Here is a 15,499-nt window from a genome sequence, read left to right on the forward strand (position 1 = left end):
AAAGTACAGCAAAAAAGTAGACCCTCCTGTCCATCGAGTCCAGGCCGACATTTTGTCGATCGACACTCTGGATCGTAGGTAAGGAAATTGACTTGACAATGTATCGAAATTAAGAAATATTATATCGGCCAGCTATCATTGTGCTTTAGTCAACGTTCTACGTTATATTTCATTAATAATATAACAAAGGACATCTGGACTCAAGGTTAAATATACCTGGTGGTGGTTGCACTGATTCCAAGCAAGCGTAAATGCAGCCGTTGTAGCAACAGCGCTTGTGCCTCTCACACTCAGAGTCCGACCTGCAGCTGGGAACTTCACAAGCTCTGTCCGGCAACGCCTGCGGGGGAGGTGGGCACCGATCGTTCTTCTGGTGTTGTGACGAATGCGAAATCAACTGATACTCATAGTCCTGCAGAAGTGAATTTTAACAAAGACACAGATAATGTTTTTTTTTTCTTTTTTTAAATTTATTTTCTTTCTTTCTTTCTTTCTTTCTCTCTCTCTCTCTCTCTCTCTCTCTCTCTCTCTCTCTCTCTCTCTCTCTCTCTCTCTCTCTCTCTCTCTCTCTCTCTCTCTCTCTCTTTCTTTCTCTCTTTCTTTCTCTTTCTTTCTCTTTCTTTCTCTTTCATTTTATTTCGTACATGTTAAAAGACATCAATTAAAAAACAAAATAAACAAAAAAACAGAAGAAATACAAAGCCGTGATATTTTCATTTAATTTGGTCGCGTGTTTTTTAAGTTACAGAGGTTTTAAAGCGCTGCCCCCCCCCCCCTTTTTCAGGGGGGCGCTGCGGTGCAGATTGTTTTCAGCTTGTGACGGCTACATTGTTTCGAAAAGTTTCCAGAAAAGGATTTAGTTTTCAGCTTGTGACGGCTACATTGTTTCGAAAAGTTTCCAGAAAAGCACTGATTGTTTTGTTATTGCAAGTCAAGTCAAGTCAAGTCAAGTCAATTATATTTGTATAGCACATTTAAAAACAACCCATGTTGACCAAAGTGCTGCACATCTGATTAGGAAAAAAAAAAAAAAGGTTATAGTGGTCACTTGACATACACAGATCAGGAGGACGGGCCCAACGGGCACACTTGGAGAGTAAGAGTGGGGCTGGGGGAGGAGAGAATGGGGGGTGTGGGGACGGGCCCAACGGGCCCGCTTTGAACGGGCACACTTGTTCTATTCTATCTATCTATCTATATACTATTAAAACTCAGATGTTGTGTATATATATATATATTCCACTAATGTCGGCTGAATACGGCAATTCCGGCAAAACGGTGAACCGTAGCACCACGATTTTTGTACCGCCTTAATCAGCATGCGGTTCGCTGCTGGAAAATGATATTTTTATTTAATTCGGACGCATATTTTTTAAGTTACAGAGGTTTAAAAGTGCTGCCCCCCCTGATTTATCGAAGTTTTGACAGAAGGGGGGCGCTGCGGTGCGGATTGTGATGTCACAATGCCCCTGTGAGATGAACTCGAGCTGACCCCCCTTCCCCCCCTGCGGTATTCAGCGTGTGACGTCACAATGCCCCTGTGCTACATTGTTGCGAAGAGCTGTCAAGTCAAGTCCATTTTATTTGTATAGCACATTTAAAAACAACCCACGTTGACCAAAGTGCTGTACATCTGATTAGGTACTAAGGAAAAAAATGAAACATACAGTGGCACGCAAACAGTTCACAGCGCCTCCTCAATGAGCCTCAAACGCTAGGGAGTAGAAATAGGTTTTGAGCCTGGACTTAAAGGAGTCGATGGAGGGGGCAGTTCTGATGGGGAGAGGGATGCTCTTTCCACCCTCCCCCTCTCTCCCTCCCCCCTCCCCCCTACCCCCCTTTCCCCCCTCCCCCCCTTTCCGCCCTCCCCTTCCCGTCCTCCCTCCTCCCTCCCTCCCCCTTCCCTCCCTCCCCTCCTCCCGGTTACAATGGAATCCCTACGAGGACGGGCCCAACGGGGAAAGTGGGGTACTGGGAAAAGGGGAGAGCCCCCTCCCTCCCCCCTTCCCCCTCCCTCCCCCCTCCCTCCCCCTCCCCCCTACCCCCCCCCCCTCTCCCCCCCCCTCCCCCCTACCCCCCCCCTCTCCCCCTCCCTCCCCCTACCCCCTCACTCCCCCTACCCCCTCACTCCCCCCTTCCCCCCTCCCCTCCCCCCCTCCCTCCCCCTCCCCTCCTCCCTCCACACCTCCCTCCTCCCTCCCTCCCCTTCCCTCCCTCCCCTCCTCCCGGTTACAATGGAAACCCTACGAGGACGGGCCCAACGGGGAAAGAGTGGTACTGGGAAAAGGGGAGAGCCCCCTCCCTCCCCCCTTCCCCCTCCCATCCCCCCTCCCTCCCCCTCCCCCCCCTACCCCCCCTCCCCTCTCCCCCTCCCTCCCCCCCTCCCTCCCCCTCACCCCTACCCCCTCACTCCCCCCCTCCCCCCCTTCCCCCCTCCCCTCCCCCCCTCCCTCCCCCTCCCCTCCTCCCTCCACACCTCCCTCCTCCCTCCCTCCCCTTCCCTCCCTCCCCTCCTCCCGGTTACAATGGAAACCCTACGAGGACGGGCCCAACGGGGAAAGAGGGGTACTGGGAAAAGGGGAGGTCCCCCTCCCCCTTCCCTCCCACCCCCTCCCCCCTCCCCCCTCCCCTCCCCTCTCCCTCCCCTTCCCCCCACCTCTGCCCCCTTCCTCCCCCCCCTCCTCTCCCCCCCTCCTCTCCCCCCCTCTCCTCTCCCCCCTCTCCTCTCCCCCCCTCTCCTCTCCCCCCTCTCCTCTACCCCCCTCTCCTCTCCCCCTTCCCTCCCCCCTCCCCCTCCCTTCCCCCCTCCCTTTCCCCTCCCTTCCCCCCCCTTCCCCCCTCCCTTACACCCTCCCTCCCCCTCTCCTCCCCTCTCCCCCCCTCCCTCCCTCCCCACTCTCCTCTCCTCCCTACCTCATCCCTCCCTCCCTCCCTTCCCCGCAGCGCTGACCGCCGGGAAGTGTAGTCGCCGTCGCCTCTCCCGCTTCTGCTCTATAAATAAGATTAATTTCTTTTTCAACAAAGAATGCTGTTTATTTTAAAGTAAAATAGACACCTCTCCTCTCTTCCCCCCCTCTCCTCTCCTCTCTCCCCCCCCTCCTCTCCCCCCTCTCCTCTCCCCCCTCTCCTCTCCCCCCTCTCCCCTCTCCTCTCCCCCCTCTCCTCTCCCCCCTCCATTCTTTCCTCTCCCCTCTCCTCTCCCCTCCCCCCCTCTCCTCTCCCCCCTCTCCTCTCCCCCCTCCTCTCCCCCCTCCTCCCCCCCCCTCCTCTCCCCCCCTCCTCCTCTCCCCCTCCCTCCTCTCCCCCTCCCTCCTCCCCCCCTCCCTCCTCCCCCCCTCCCACCCCTCCCCCCTCCCACCCCTCCCCCCTCCCACCCCTCCCCCCTCCCACCCCTCCCCCCTCCACCCCTCCCCCCCTCCCACCCCTCCCCCCCCTCCTCTCCACCCCCCTCCTCTCCCCGAAGCGGAAGTGTAGTCGCCGTCGCCTCTCCCGCTGTTTGATTTCATTTATAACAAAGACATTTATTTTAAATGAGGAATGTGATTTTCATTAAGTTTGATTTTATTTATTTTAAAAAAGCTGCTGCTCTATAGATAAGTTTATTTCCTTTTCAACAAAGAACGCTGTTTATTTTAAAGTAAAAACGCGGTTTTTTTCATTGGGTTTCACCCTCCCTGTTTGCGCCCGATCGGTTGGGTCTTTACGTGGGGTACAGTGATTGGCTCCACCATCCCTGTTAGCACCCGATTGGCTGGGTCTGTACGTGGGGTGCAGTGATTGGCTCCACCCTCCCTGTTAGCGCCCAATTGGCTGGGTCTCTACGTGGGGTGCAGTGATTGGCTCCAACCTCACACTCGATGTGGGTGGAGCAGTTGATTTGAACTGACACCAACTGCCGTAACCAACAGTCCACCGTGCTGCTGCTGGTTGAGGACAGGCTCCAGCATCGCTCAGGAGGGCAGTTTAATCCAAATACAGAAAGAATATTTATAGATAAGTTTCTTATCATTTCCAACAGAAAAATTACTTTTATTTTAAACGGTACGAGATTTCCATTGCATTTAATTTTATTTTAAAAAAAAGATAAAAGACAGAGATTTCATAGATAAGTTTACTTTCTTTTTTAACAAAAGAACATTTATTTCACATAAGTTTAATTTCATTTATAACAAAGACATAAGCTGCTGCTCTATAGATAAGTTTAATTTCTTTTTCAACAAAGGATGCTGTTTATTTTAAAGTAAAATAGGCCCCTCTCCTCTCTCCCCCCTCTCCTCTCCTCTCTCCCCCCCCTCTCCTCTCCTCTCCCCCCTCTCCTCTCCCCCCTCTCCTCTCCTCTCCCCCCTCTCCTCTCCCCCCTCTCCCCTCTCCTCTCCCCTCTCCTCTCCCCCCTCTCCTCTCCCCCCTCTCCCCTCTCCTCTCCCCTCTCCTCTCCCCCCTCTCCTCCTCCCCTCTCTCCTCTCCCCTCTCCTCTCCCCCCTCTCCCCTCCCCCCTCTCCTCTCCCCCCTCTCCTCTCCCCCCTCTCCTCTCCCCTCCCTCCCCCCTCCCTCCCCCCTACCCCCCCTCCCCTGTCCCCCTCTCTCCCCCCTCCCTCCCCCTCACCCCTACCCCCTCCCCCCCTTCCCCCCTCCCCTCCCTCCCCCTCCCCCCCTCCCCTCCCTTCCCCTCCCCTCCTCCCTCCACACCTCCCTCCTCCCTCCCTCCCCCTTCCCTCCCTCCCCCTTCCCTCCCTCCCCTCCTCCCGGTTACAATGGAAACCCTACGAGGACGGGCCCAACGGGGAAAGAGGAGTTCTGGGAAAAGGGGAGGTCCCCCTCCCTCCCCCCCTCCCCCCTCCCCTCCCCCCTCCCCTCTCCCTCCCCCTCCCTCCCCCTCCCCCCTACCCCCCTCCCTCCCCTCCCTCCCCTCCCCCCTCCCTCCCCTCCCCTCCTCCCTCCACACCTCCCTCCTCCCTCCCTCCCCCTTCCCGCCCTCCCCTCCTCCCGGTTACAATGGAAACCCTACGAGGACGGGCCCAACGGGGAAAGAGGGGTACTGGGAAAAGGGGAGGTCCCCATCCCTCCCTCCCCCCTACCCACCTCCCTCCCCTCTCCCTCCCCCCTTCCCTCCTCCCTTCCCCCTCCCCTCCCCCCTCCCATCCCCCCCTCTCCCCCATCCCTCCCCCTACCCCCTCCCTCCCCTCTCCCTCCCCCCTCCCCCCCTCCCCTCCCTCCCCCTTCCCTCCCCCAACCCTCCCCCTTTCCTCCCCTCCCGGTTACAATGGAAACCCTACGAGGACGGGCCCAACGGGCCCACTTGGTCTAGTATACTATTAAAACTCAGATGTTGTATCTATATATATATATTCCACTGATGTCGGCTGAATATGGCAATTCCGGCAAAACGGTGAACCGTAGCGCCACGATTTTTGTACCGCCTTAATCAGCATGCGGTTCGCTGCTGGAAAATGATATTTTTATTTAATTCGGACGCATATTTTTTAAGTTACAGAGGTTTAAAAGCGCTGCCCCCCCCTGATTTATCGAAGTTTTGACAGAATGGGGGCGCTGCGGTGCGGATTGTGATGTCACAATGCCCCTGTGAGATGAACTCGAGCTGACCCCCCTTCCCCCCCAGCGGTATTCAGCGTGTGACGTCACAATGCCCCTGTGCTACATTGTTGCGAAGAGCTGTCAAGTCAAGTCCATTTTATTTGTATAGCACATTTAAAAACAACCCACGTTGACCAAAGTGCTGTACATCTGATTAGGTACTAAGGAAAAAAATGAAACATACAGTGGCACGCAAACAGTTCACAGCGCCTCCTCAATGAGCCTCAAACGCTAGGGAGTAGAAATAGGTTTTGAGCCTGGACTTAAAGGAGTCGATGGAGGGGGCAGTTCTGATGGGGAGAGGGATGCTCTTTCCACCCTCCCCCTCTCTCCCTCCCCCCTTTCCCCCCTCCCCCCCCTTTCCGCCCTCCCTTTCCCGTCCTCCCTCCTCCCTCCCTCCCCCTTCCCTCCCTCCCCTCCTCCCGGTTACAATGGAATCCCTACGAGGACGGGCCCAACGGGGAAAGTGGGGTACTGGGTAAAGGGGAGGTCCCCCTCCTCCCCCCTCCCCTCCCCCTCCCTCCCCCTACCCCCCTCCCTCCCCCTCCCCCCTACCCCCCCTCCCCTCTCCCCCTCCCTCCCCCCTCCCTCCCCCTACCCCCTCACTCCCCCCTTCCCCCCTCCCCTCCCCCCTCCCTCCCCCTCCCCACCTCCCTCCTCCCTCCCTCCCCCTTCCCTCCCTCCCCTCCTCCCGGTTACAATGGAAACCCTACGAGGACGGGCCCAATGGGGAAAGAGGGGTACTGGGTAAAGGGGAGGTCCCCCTCCTCCCCCCTTCCCCTCCCCCTCCCTCCCCCTACCCCCCTCCCTCCCTCCCCTCTCCCTCCCCCTACCCCATCCCCTCCCCCCTCCTTCCCCATCTCCCTCCACACCTCCCTCCTCCCTCCACACCTCCCTCCTCCCTCCCTCCCCCTTCCCTCCCTCCCGTCCTCCCGGTTACAATGGAAACCCTACGAGGACAGGCCCAACGGGGAAAGAGGGGAACTGGGAAAAGGGGAGGTCCCCCTCCTTCCCCCCTTCCCCCCTCCCCTCCCCTCCCAAACAGTTCACAGTACCTCCTCAATTAGCCTCAAAAGCTAGGGAGTAGAAATAGGTTTTGAGCCTGGACTTAAAGGAGTCGATGGAGGAGGCAGTTCTGATGGGGAGAGGGATGCTCTTTCAAACCTTCCCCTCTCTCCCTCCCCCCTCCCCCCCTCCCCCCTTTCCGCCCTCCCCTTCCCCCCCTCCCTCCCCTCCTCCCTCCTCCCTCCCTCCCTCCCTCCCCTCCTCCCGGTTACAATGGAAACCCTACAAGGACGGGCACAACGGGGAAAGAGGGGTACTGGGAAAAGGGGAGGTCCTCCTCCCTCCCCCCCTTCCCTCTCCCCTTCCCCCCTCCCCCTTCCCCCCTCCCCTCCCTCCCTCCCCCCTCCCTCCCCCCTACCCCCTCCCTCCCCTCTCCCTCCCCCCTCCCCTCCCCCCTCCCATCCCACAACGGGTAAAGAGGGGTACTGGGAAAACAGATGGTCCCCCTCCCCCCTCCCTCCCCGCCTCCCGGTTACAATGGAAACCCTACGAGGACGGGCCCAACGGGCCCACTTGGTCTAGTATACTACTAAAACTCAGATCTTGAATATATATATATATATTCCACTGATGTCGGCTGAATACGGCAATTCCGGCAAAACGGTGAACCGTAGCGCCACGATTTTTGGGTACTGGGAAAAGGGGAGGTCCCCCTTCCCCCCTCAACCCCTTCATCCCCCCTCCTTCCCACCACCATCCCCACTCCCTCCCCCCCCCCTCCCTCCCCCCCCCTCCCTCCCCTCTCCCTCCCCCCACCCTCCCCCTTCCCTCCCCCCAACTCCCCTCCCGGTTACAATGGAAACCCTACGAGGACGGGCCCAACGGGCACACTTGTGCTAGTATACTACTAAAACTCAGATCTTGTATATATATATTTTTTGGGTTTGACCTGAATTATTTGATATATTTATTTGTTCGTATCAGCGATTGCGGCAAAACGGTGAACAGTAGCGTGACGGTTTTCGCACCGCCTTAATCGCCAACCTCCCAAACGACCGGCCGTGATATTTTCATTTGATTTAGTCGCATGTTTTTTAAGTTACAGAGGTTTTAAAGCGCTGCCCCCCCCCCCTTTTCGGGGGGCGCTGCGGTGCGGATTTAGTCTTCAGCTTGTGATGTCACAATGGACAAGCAGCTGCTATTGGGTGTCTACTCTTTACAAATTTACATCTTTTTATTTTTATTTCAAGGTCTTCAGCTTGTGACGTCACAATGCTTGTGTGAGATGGGTACTACATTGCTTCGAAAAGCTGACCGCGAATGTTTCAAAACAAGCACTTAAAAAGCACTTATCTTTTTTTAAAGTATTTTTTTTTATTGCAAGTCACTTAACATATACAGATCAGCATTGGGCCCCTATGCTCGTGGGCCACCGGGGCAAGTGTTGTGAAAAAAGCATTGAGAGTGTGTCTGGGGGAGAGAGAGAATGGTGGGGGTCTGAGAATGGGGACTGGGGAGGGGGACAACAGGGGTCGTTGCGGAGGGGGCTTGGTGGTGGGGGAAAGAGGGGTACTGGGAAAAGGGGAGGTCCCCATTCCACCCTCAACCCCTTCATCCCCTCTCCTTCCCACCTCCATCCCCACTCCCTCCCCCCCTCCTCCCCCTCCCTCCCCAACTCCCTCCCCCTCCCTCCCCACCTCCCTCACCCCTCCCCCCCTAACTCCCCCCTCCCTCCTTCCCTCCATCCCTCCCTCCCCCAATCCCTCCCCCCCTCCCTCCACCCTTCCATCCCTCTCCCCCTCCCCCCTCCTTCCACGCTCCCCCCTCCCGGTTACAATGGAAATCCTACGGGGACGGGCCCAACGGGGAAAGAGGGGTACTTGGAAAAGGGGAGGTCCCCCTCCCTCCTCCCTCCACACCTCCCTCCTCCCTACCTCCCTCCCCCTTCCCTCCCTCCCCTCCTCCCGGTTACAATGGAAACCCTACGAGGACGGGCCCAACGGGGAAAGAGGGGTACTGGGAAAAGGGGATGTCCCCCTCCCTCCCCCCCTCCCCTCCCCTCCCCCCCTCCCCTCCCCCCTCCCTCCCCCTCCTCCCTACCCCTCTCGCTCCCCCCTCCCCCCCTTCCCCACTCCCTCCCCCTCCCCTCCACACCTCCCTCCTCCCTCCCTCCCCCTTCCCTCCCTCCCCTCCTCCCGGTTACAATGGAAACCCTACGAGGACGGGCCCAACGGGGAAAGAGGGGTACTGGGAAAAGGGGAGGTCCCCCTCCCTCCCCCCCTCTCTCCCCTCTCCCTCCCCTCTCCGCAATTCCACCCCTTCCCCCCCTCCCCTCCCCCCTCCCTCCCCCTCCCCTCCTCCCTCCCCCTCCCCTCCTCCCTCCACACCTCCCTCCTCCCTCCCTCCTCTCCCTCCCCTCCTCCCGGTTACAATGGAAACTCTACGAGGAGGGGCCGAACGGGGAAAGAGGGGTACTGGGATAAGGGATTTCCCCCTCCCTTCCCCCTCCCCTCAACCCTCCCTACCCCCCTCCCTCCCCTCTCCCTCCCCCCTTCCCCCCTCCCCTCCCTCCCCCCTCCTCCCTCCCCTCCTCCCTCCCTCCCCCTTCCCTCCCCCCCACCCTCCCCCTTCCCTCCCCCCACTCCCCTCCCGGTTACAATGGAAACCCTACGAGGACGGGCCCAACGGGCACACTTGTGCTAGTATACTATTAAAACTCAGATCTTGTTTATATATATTTTTTGGGTTTGACCTGAATATTTGATATGTTCGCGCGTAACAGCGATTGCGGCAAAACGGTGAACCGTAGCGCGGCGGTTTTCATACCGACTTAATCGCCAACCTCCCAAACGACCGGCCGTGATATTTTCATTTGATTTAGTCGCATGTTTTTTAAGTTACAGAGGTTTTAAAGCGCTGCCCCCCCCCCCTTTTCAGGGGGGCGCTGCGGTGCGGATTTAGTCTTCAGCTTGTGATGTCACAATGGACAAGCAGCTGCTATTGGGTGTCTACTCTTTACAAATTTACATCTTTTTATTTTTATTTCAAGGTCTTCAGCTTGTGACGTCACAATGCTTGGGTGAGATTGTTTTTTAAAGTTGTGTTTTTTATTGCAAGTCAATTAACATACACAGGTCAGCATGGGGCCCCTATGCTCGTGGGCCACCGGGGCAAGTGTTTCGAAAAAAGAAAGGGGAGGTCCCCCTTCCCCCCTCAACCCCTTCCTCCCCACTCCATCCCACCTCCCTCCCCCCCTACTCCCTCCCCATCCCTCCCCACCTCCCTCACCCCTCGGGGACGGGCCCAATGGGGAAAGAGGGGTACTGGGAAAAGGGGAGGTCCCCCTCCCTCCTCCCTCCCCCCTTCCCCCTCCCTCCCTCCACCTCGCCCCCTTCCCCCTCCCCCCCTTCCCCCCTCCCCTCCCACCCCTTCCCCCTCCCCTCCCCCCTCCACCCCCCTCCCCCCCTCCCTCCCTCCCCCCTCCCTCTCCGCCTCCCGGTTACAATGGAAACCCTACGAGGACGGGCCCAACGGGGAAAGAGGGGTACTGGGAAAACGGGTGGTCCCGTTTTATTTCTGACCCTTTTTTAAAAAGTCTTCAGGTTGTGACATCACAATGCTTGTGTGAGATGGGTGCTACATTGTTTCAAAAAGCAATAAAAAGATCGCCGTGAGAAGCACTTAGTCACCGGGAATGTTGCCAAAAAAACACTAATTGTTTTAAAGTAGTGTTTTTTGTTATTGCAAGTCACTTAACATACACAGATCAGCATGGGGCCCCTATGCTCGTGGGCCACCGGGGCAAGTGTTTCGAAAAAAGCACAGAGTGTGTCTGGGGGAGAGAGAGAATGGGGGGGGGTCTGAGAATGGGGACTGGGGAGGGGGACAACAGGGGTCGTTGCGGAGGGGGCTTGGTGGTGGGGGAAAGAGGGGTACTGGGAAAAGGGGAGGTCCCCCTTCCCCCCTCAACCCCTTCCTCCCCCCTCCTTCCCACCTCCATCCCCACTCCTTCCCCCCCTCCTCCCCAACTCCCTCCCCCCTCCGTCCCCACCTCCCTCACCCCTCCCCCCTAACTCCCCTCCCCCTAACTCCCCACCCTCCCTCCTTCCCTCCATCCCTAGCCCCCTCCCTCCTCCCTCCCCTCCCCCCCTCCCTCCCCTCCCCCTCCCCTCCCACCTCCCCCCCTTCCCCCCTCCCACCCTTCACCCTCCCCCTCTTCCCCCCTCCCCTCCCTCCCCCTCCCCTCCCCCTCCACACCTCCCTCCTCCCTTCCCTCCCCCCCACTCCCCTCCCGGTTACAATGGAAACCCTACGAGGACGGGCCCAACGGGGAAAGAGGGGTACTGGGAAAAGGGGAGGTCCCCCTCCCTCCCCCTTCCCCCCTCCCCTCCCCCCTCCCTCCCCCCTACCCCCCTCCCTCCCCTCTCCCTCCCCCCTTCCCCCCTCCCCCCTCCCCTCCTCCCTCCACTCCTCCCTCCCTCCCCCTTCCCTCCCTCCTCTCCTCCCGGTTACAATGGAAACCCTACGAGAATGGGCCCAACGGGGAAAGAGGGGTACTGGGAAAAGTGGAGGTCCCCCTCCCTCCCTCCCCCTCCCCCCCTACCCCCCCTCCCTCCCCTCTCCCTCCCCTTCCCCACCCCTCCCCTCCCTCCCCCTCCCCACCTCCCTCCTACCTCCCTCCCCCTTCCCTCCCTCCCCTCCTCCCGGTTACAATGGAAACCCTACGAGGACGGGCCCAACGGGGAAAGAGGGGTACTGGGAAAAGGGAAGGTACTGGGAAAAGTGATAGTATCTGCCTTATCTACCTCCTCCGGCAGCTCGTTCCATACACCCACCACTCTTTGTGTGAACAGTTACCCCTCAGGTTCCTATTAAATCTTTCCCTCCTCTCCTTAAAGGGCGTACATGGATGACATGACCACAATACAACAACAAAAGCATGCACCAAATGCCTGCTGGATAAACTCCAGGAAAACATCAAATGGGCACGAATGGAGATTAAACCCAGCAAATCCTGCAGTATTTCCATCGTCAAAGGCCGGCTCACTGACGAAAGGTTCCGCATCAAAAACGAGACAATACCAACTGTCCTGGAGAAGCCTGTCAAAAGCCTTGGGCGATGGTACACCGCACACCTCAAGGACGCAGAGCAGGTGGAACAACTCAGGCAGGATACAATCAGTGGCCTCAAGCAAATCAACAACACTGCTCTATCAGGGAAGCTGAAGCTTTGGTGCCTTCAATTCGGTCTGCTGCCCCGACTCATGTGGCCAATTACCATCTATGAGGTCACTTTATCCCATGTCAACCAGCTGGAGAGACTTGTGAACTCACAAGTGAGGAAGTGGCTTGGGCTACCGAGATGCCTCGGCAGCATAGGACTCTATGGGAATGGAGCCCTCTCACTGCCAGTCTCAAGCCTGGTGGAGGAATTCAAATGCGCCAAAGCAAGGCTGGACATGACACTAACAGAATCCCGGGACCCAATAGTTAGAGGTGTCGCTCCAACCCTAGCAACAGGGAAGAAATGGACTCCAGCAGCAGTGGTACAGGACGCACAATCTGCCCTCCGACACCGGGACATAGTGGGCCATGTCCAACAAGGCCAAGGGGGCTTTGGCCTGGGAGTAATGAAACCTATCTGGCAAAAGGCTACTCCAGCTGAACGTCGGCACCTGGTGGTGGAGGAGGTGCGCCGCCAAGAAGAAGCAGACAGGTGTGCCAAAGCTATATCTCAAGCCAAGCAAGGCCGCTGGATGAGGTGGGATAGCATTAAGAGGAGGAAGATCACATGGAGTGAGCTGTGGAACATGGAGTCAAGTATGTTGAGCTTTATTACCAGAGCCACATATGACGTCCTTCCCTCTCCCATAAACTTAAATCTTTGGCTGGGAGAGGATCCAGCCTGCCCCTGTGTGCAGTTCCAGCAAACCTCAAGCACATCCTGGTCGGTTGTAAGACCAGCCTAACACAAGGCAAATACACCTGGCGACACAACCAGGTGCTGAGGTGTTTGGCAGCTGAACTCGAGTGCGAGGGTTCCCACCAATGCCATGCCTATCAATGCCCAGCTAACATTCCCGCAAATCCCATCCTTCATCCGGGAAGGAGAGAAACGGAAGACTACCACCTCGCCTCTCAACTCATGCCCACTGAGCGCAGCCAGAGACTGGGAAATGCGGGTTGACCTAGGCCAGAGGCTTTCCTTCCCTGTTGAAATCGCAGCTACCAACCTGACCTCGTCCTCTGGTTCAACTCCTGTCGGCGTGTTTACATCATTGAGCTGACGGTGCCCTGGGAGGAGGCTGTGGACGAGGCATACGAAAGGAAAAGGCTGAGATATTCCAACCTTCCAGTAGAGGCAGAGGAGCGAGGTTGGAGTGTAAGAGTGTGTCCAGTGGAGGTGGGGTGCAGGGGCTTTGTAGCCAGTTCCACTGCAAGGCTCCTGAGGGAAGTTGGAGTCAGAGGGCAGCCCCAAAGGAGGGCAATCAAAGAACTTGCAAATGCCGCCGAACGGAGCAGTCACTGGCTGTGGCTGAAAAGAGGAGATGCTGTCTGGGCTGCCACGTGACCATCTAGAGGCTAACCATAAGACACACACCCAGGTCTGATCACCCTGTGGTGGGCCTGCCTCGACTGAGGGTGTCTTGTGATAAAAGGCCGAAACACCCAGTGACGTTGAGGTACACAACTGAAGATGTGTCTGAATGGTAGCAACATCACCTAGTGGTCACCCCCAAGAACAACACCAGTCAATTGTAGTGCAAACCTTAGGGACTGTAACATCTAGTCCTACTAATCAATCTGCACTTTCTGTTTTTTTTATTTCAGGCTTCTAACATCCGCAGTTTTTATTTCATTTTTAATTTTCAGGTTTATTGAACTTTTCTTTTACATTTGCAATATAGAGCAGTTTCAGGGTGGCACAATGGCGCAGCGGTAGAGTTGCTGCCTTAGGGTGCCAGAGACCCTGTAACGATTCTGACTAAGGGTGCTGTCTGTAGAGTTTGTACATTCTCCCTGTGACTACGTGAGTTTTCTCCGGATGCTCCAGTTTCCTCCCCGTACTCAAAAGATGTGCAGGTTTGTAGGTTAATTGGCTTTGGTAGAAAAAATTGTAAAATTGTCCCTTATGAGAGCAGCAGTTTCAGGGTGGCATGGTGGCGTAGCGGTAGAGCTACTGCCTGACAGCTCCAGAGAGCCGGGATCGATCCTGACAACGGGTGCTTGTCTGTACAGAGTTTGTACTTTCTCCCGGTGGTGAACTGCGTGGGTGGATCTCTGCGAGATCTTCGGTTTTCTCCCACATTCCAAAGGTTTATAGGTTAATTGGCTTGGTATAAATGTAAAAGGCAGTCCCGACTGTGTGCAGGGTTGTGTTAATGTGCGGGAATGGCTGGTTGGTGCTGACTTGATGGGCCAAAGGGCCTGTTTCCATGCTGTATCTGTAAACTAAAACTAAATTTTCGGACAGTATTAGTGTCCGGGGATTGCTGGTCTATGCAAACTCAGTCGGTCGAAGAGCCTGTTTCTGCGTTGTACCTCTAAAGTCTAAAAACCAATGATAGCTAGTTGCGATGGCAAGAAACATGACCACTATTGCTGCCCTGTCACGTCTGTAGGCAGCAGGTCTGTCTTTCTCCAATCAGCATTCTCAACTGCTTTCAGTAAACATGCTGTGTCTGATTGGGTCCATGATTTACGCAAACCGGGCTCCTCGTTTCTTTCGAACCCTTCCTAAAACTGGCTGTGGAAAACTATGTCTGTAGCTGCTTCTCGTCAGTTTTCTCAGGTGCTGAGCAGCCAAGCCTATAACTCTCAAGGATGCTGCTCACTACTGACCCTAGTCCGTGTTAGACCAAATTATAAGAATGCTTCTACTGGTTGTGCATTAAGCCATTGACAACACCCCACTTCCTCAGTGGTAACACCTGCTCTCCCCCATAAAATGGACCAAACATTGCCCGCCCACCCTCTTCTGTAGAGTCATGCAGCACAGAAGCAGGCCCTTTGTCCCAACTTGCCCACGCCGACCAAGGTGTCCCATCTACGCTAGTCCCACCTGCCTGCGTTTGGCCCATATCCCTCTCAATCTTTCCTATTCATGTACATGTCCACATGTCTTTTAAATGTTCTTATTGTACCTGCCTCTACTACTTCCTCTGATAACTTGTTGCATACTGTATGTGTAGGAAGGAACAGTGGGTGCTGGTTTAAACCGAAGATAGACACAAAAAGCTGGAGTAACTCAGCAGTTCAGGCATCATCTCTGGAGAAAAGGAATAGGTGATGTTTTCGTTTGAGACGAAACCCGAAATGCTACCTATTCCTTTCCTCCAGAGATCCTGCCTGACCCGCTGAATTACTCCAGCTTTTTGTGTCTATAGGCTTTCTTTTAAATCTTTCCCCTCTCATCTAAAACCTATGACCTCTGGTTCTTGATTACTCTACTCTGAGTAAAACACTGTGCATTCACTCCAACTATTCCCCTCATGATGAATTTCAGTTGTTCGATTTAGATTGAATCAAACTAGGTCACAATAGCTTTTAAAACAGTATTTCCACATTGACAGATGGACTAACAGCAAAGGGATAGAATTAAATAAAAATTAAAAAAGAGACTCAATTGGGGTTGAGCTGCCAAGTGTTATTTGTTAGGATGGATGTGGTAAAGGAATGCATGATGCTGCCACCGTGTGGACAGAAACAGGATCGCTTCCTGTTCTTGTCAATTATATAGTCAGAGAAACATAGAAAATAGAAGAGAGGTCTCTCCAACTCTTCAGTTCTGCTCCATAATTCAAATAGGATAATGGGCGATCAATAAGTTCAGAACCCTGTTCTAGCCTTCATCCCATATACCTTGGTCTTCTCAAGTAACTCATCTACACCTCCTTCTTTA

At 55.8% G+C, this 15,499-nt stretch overlaps 1 protein-coding gene across 1 annotated transcript in view; it reads right to left on the reverse strand.

Annotated features, from left to right (window-relative positions):
• wfdc1 (WAP four-disulfide core domain 1) overlaps positions 1 to 15,499 on the reverse strand; it is a 201,204-nt gene that overhangs the window by 2,850 nt on the left and 182,855 nt on the right. Inside the window, exon 7 of the mRNA XM_078401553.1 lies at positions 217 to 412. Within this exon, the coding sequence (XP_078257679.1) occupies positions 217 to 412 (196 nt within the window). The remainder of the gene's footprint in view (positions 1 to 216; positions 413 to 15,499) is intronic.

Source organism: Rhinoraja longicauda, chromosome 6 (assembly GCF_053455715.1).
Source record: "Rhinoraja longicauda isolate Sanriku21f chromosome 6, sRhiLon1.1, whole genome shotgun sequence".
Classification (NCBI taxonomy): domain Eukaryota; kingdom Metazoa; phylum Chordata; class Chondrichthyes; order Rajiformes; family Arhynchobatidae; genus Rhinoraja; species Rhinoraja longicauda.